The sequence below is a fragment of the Geospiza fortis genome, unplaced genomic scaffold (genome assembly GCF_000277835.1).
Source record: "Geospiza fortis unplaced genomic scaffold, GeoFor_1.0 scaffold174, whole genome shotgun sequence".
NCBI lineage: Eukaryota > Metazoa > Chordata > Aves > Passeriformes > Thraupidae > Geospiza > Geospiza fortis.
This window is the reverse complement of record NW_005054480.1, coordinates 95,191-96,440: the sequence shown is the minus strand read 5'-3', so window position 1 is coordinate 96,440 and position 1,250 is coordinate 95,191. Positions and strand designations below refer to the sequence as shown.

General features: G+C 47.4%; 1 protein-coding gene across 1 annotated transcript in view; it reads right to left on the bottom strand.

Annotated features, from left to right (window-relative positions):
• ADAMTS12 (ADAM metallopeptidase with thrombospondin type 1 motif 12) overlaps window positions 1-245 on the bottom strand; it is a 144,731-nt gene extending 144,486 nt beyond the window's left edge. Inside the window, exon 1 of the mRNA XM_031063069.1 lies at window positions 14-245. Within this exon, the coding sequence (XP_030918929.1) occupies window positions 14-245 (232 nt within the window). The remainder of the gene's footprint in view (window positions 1-13) is intronic.
• Window positions 246-1,250: the final 1,005 nt, after the last annotated feature.

Sequence of the window (1,250 nt, the reverse complement as noted above, 5' to 3'; positions counted from 1 at the left end):
GCCCCGCACAGGCCCTGCCAGAGGTTCCCCCGCCGCGGGAGGAGGTGTTCGAGGCATGCGGGAGCTTGTCGCGTTGTCCACCGCTCTCTGATGCCGCGGGAGGGGATGCGGTGGTTTCCCGGGCTGAAGCATCCTGTAGCCCGTGGCCCCTCGGGGCCCAGCAGCCAGAGCCCTGTTTCCAGGCTGCCTGACTGAGCCACAGAGTCAGCCAGGTTGGAAAAGACTTCGGCGGTCATTGAGTCCATCCCGTGGTTTGAATATCAAAATGTCAACCAGACCATGGTAGCAAGAGCCACATTCAGCGCTATCTTAAACACCTCCAGGGATGCCAGCTTCACCACCTCCCTGGGCAGTTCATGCCAAAGTTTAATCATCCTTCCTTGTGAAACAATTCTTCCTAGTGTCCAGCCTAATCCTCCTCTGATGCAGGTTAGGACTCCTCGGGGTGACCAAGACCATTCTGTGTTTTAGCAATGTGCTGTCACATTGGGGTTACTTCTGAATGTCCTCCCTATGAACAGACAGTTCCTAAATAACGTTGGCATCTACATTTTTAAGTGCATGCCATGTGCTCTCTAGCAAGTCTCCTCATCTAGCATCTGCTATGGTTACTGCCAGGCCAAGGATCAACACACTTCAGTGCTGTCCCGTGCTTGAGACCTGGGCTGGGCTCCTTATCTGTTTTGATAGCGTCCTGCTGGCTCCACTATGGACTTCTTGTATACCTTCATAGCAATCTGTGCTTTATTATGCTTGTTTCTCTGCTCAGTTTTCTCAAGATGAATGGCTGCCACAGTTCAACTGCCTTAGCTGTAAGAACTGTGAACTCCAGACTCCAGAGCACAGAAATGCAAAAAAATAGTTAAAGCTCCAAGGTTTTCTAAATCAGCAAAAAATGTGGCTTCCCCCAGGACTCAAACCAGTAACTCTGGGAACGGACATGTTTGTAAGAGTGATAATTGATTTAGGAATCATCATGTGCTCTCTTCTAGATAGTGGGAGGACACAGACCATGCAAAAGAAATATTTGATATTCAGCATGGATTATTTGATATCCAACAGTACTTGCCAAGAGAAGATTTGTTAATTGCGAGATATTTTTTTCAATATTTCTGTCCATATATTCTGCACATAAATAATATTTTCTCATCTGTTACAGTGACAAGTTTTCTGGTGTTCTCGCCATTAAGAGTCTTGGTCTAGTCACACAGTGGGCATGAGGCTATTTTGTGAGACTGGGTATTATAGTT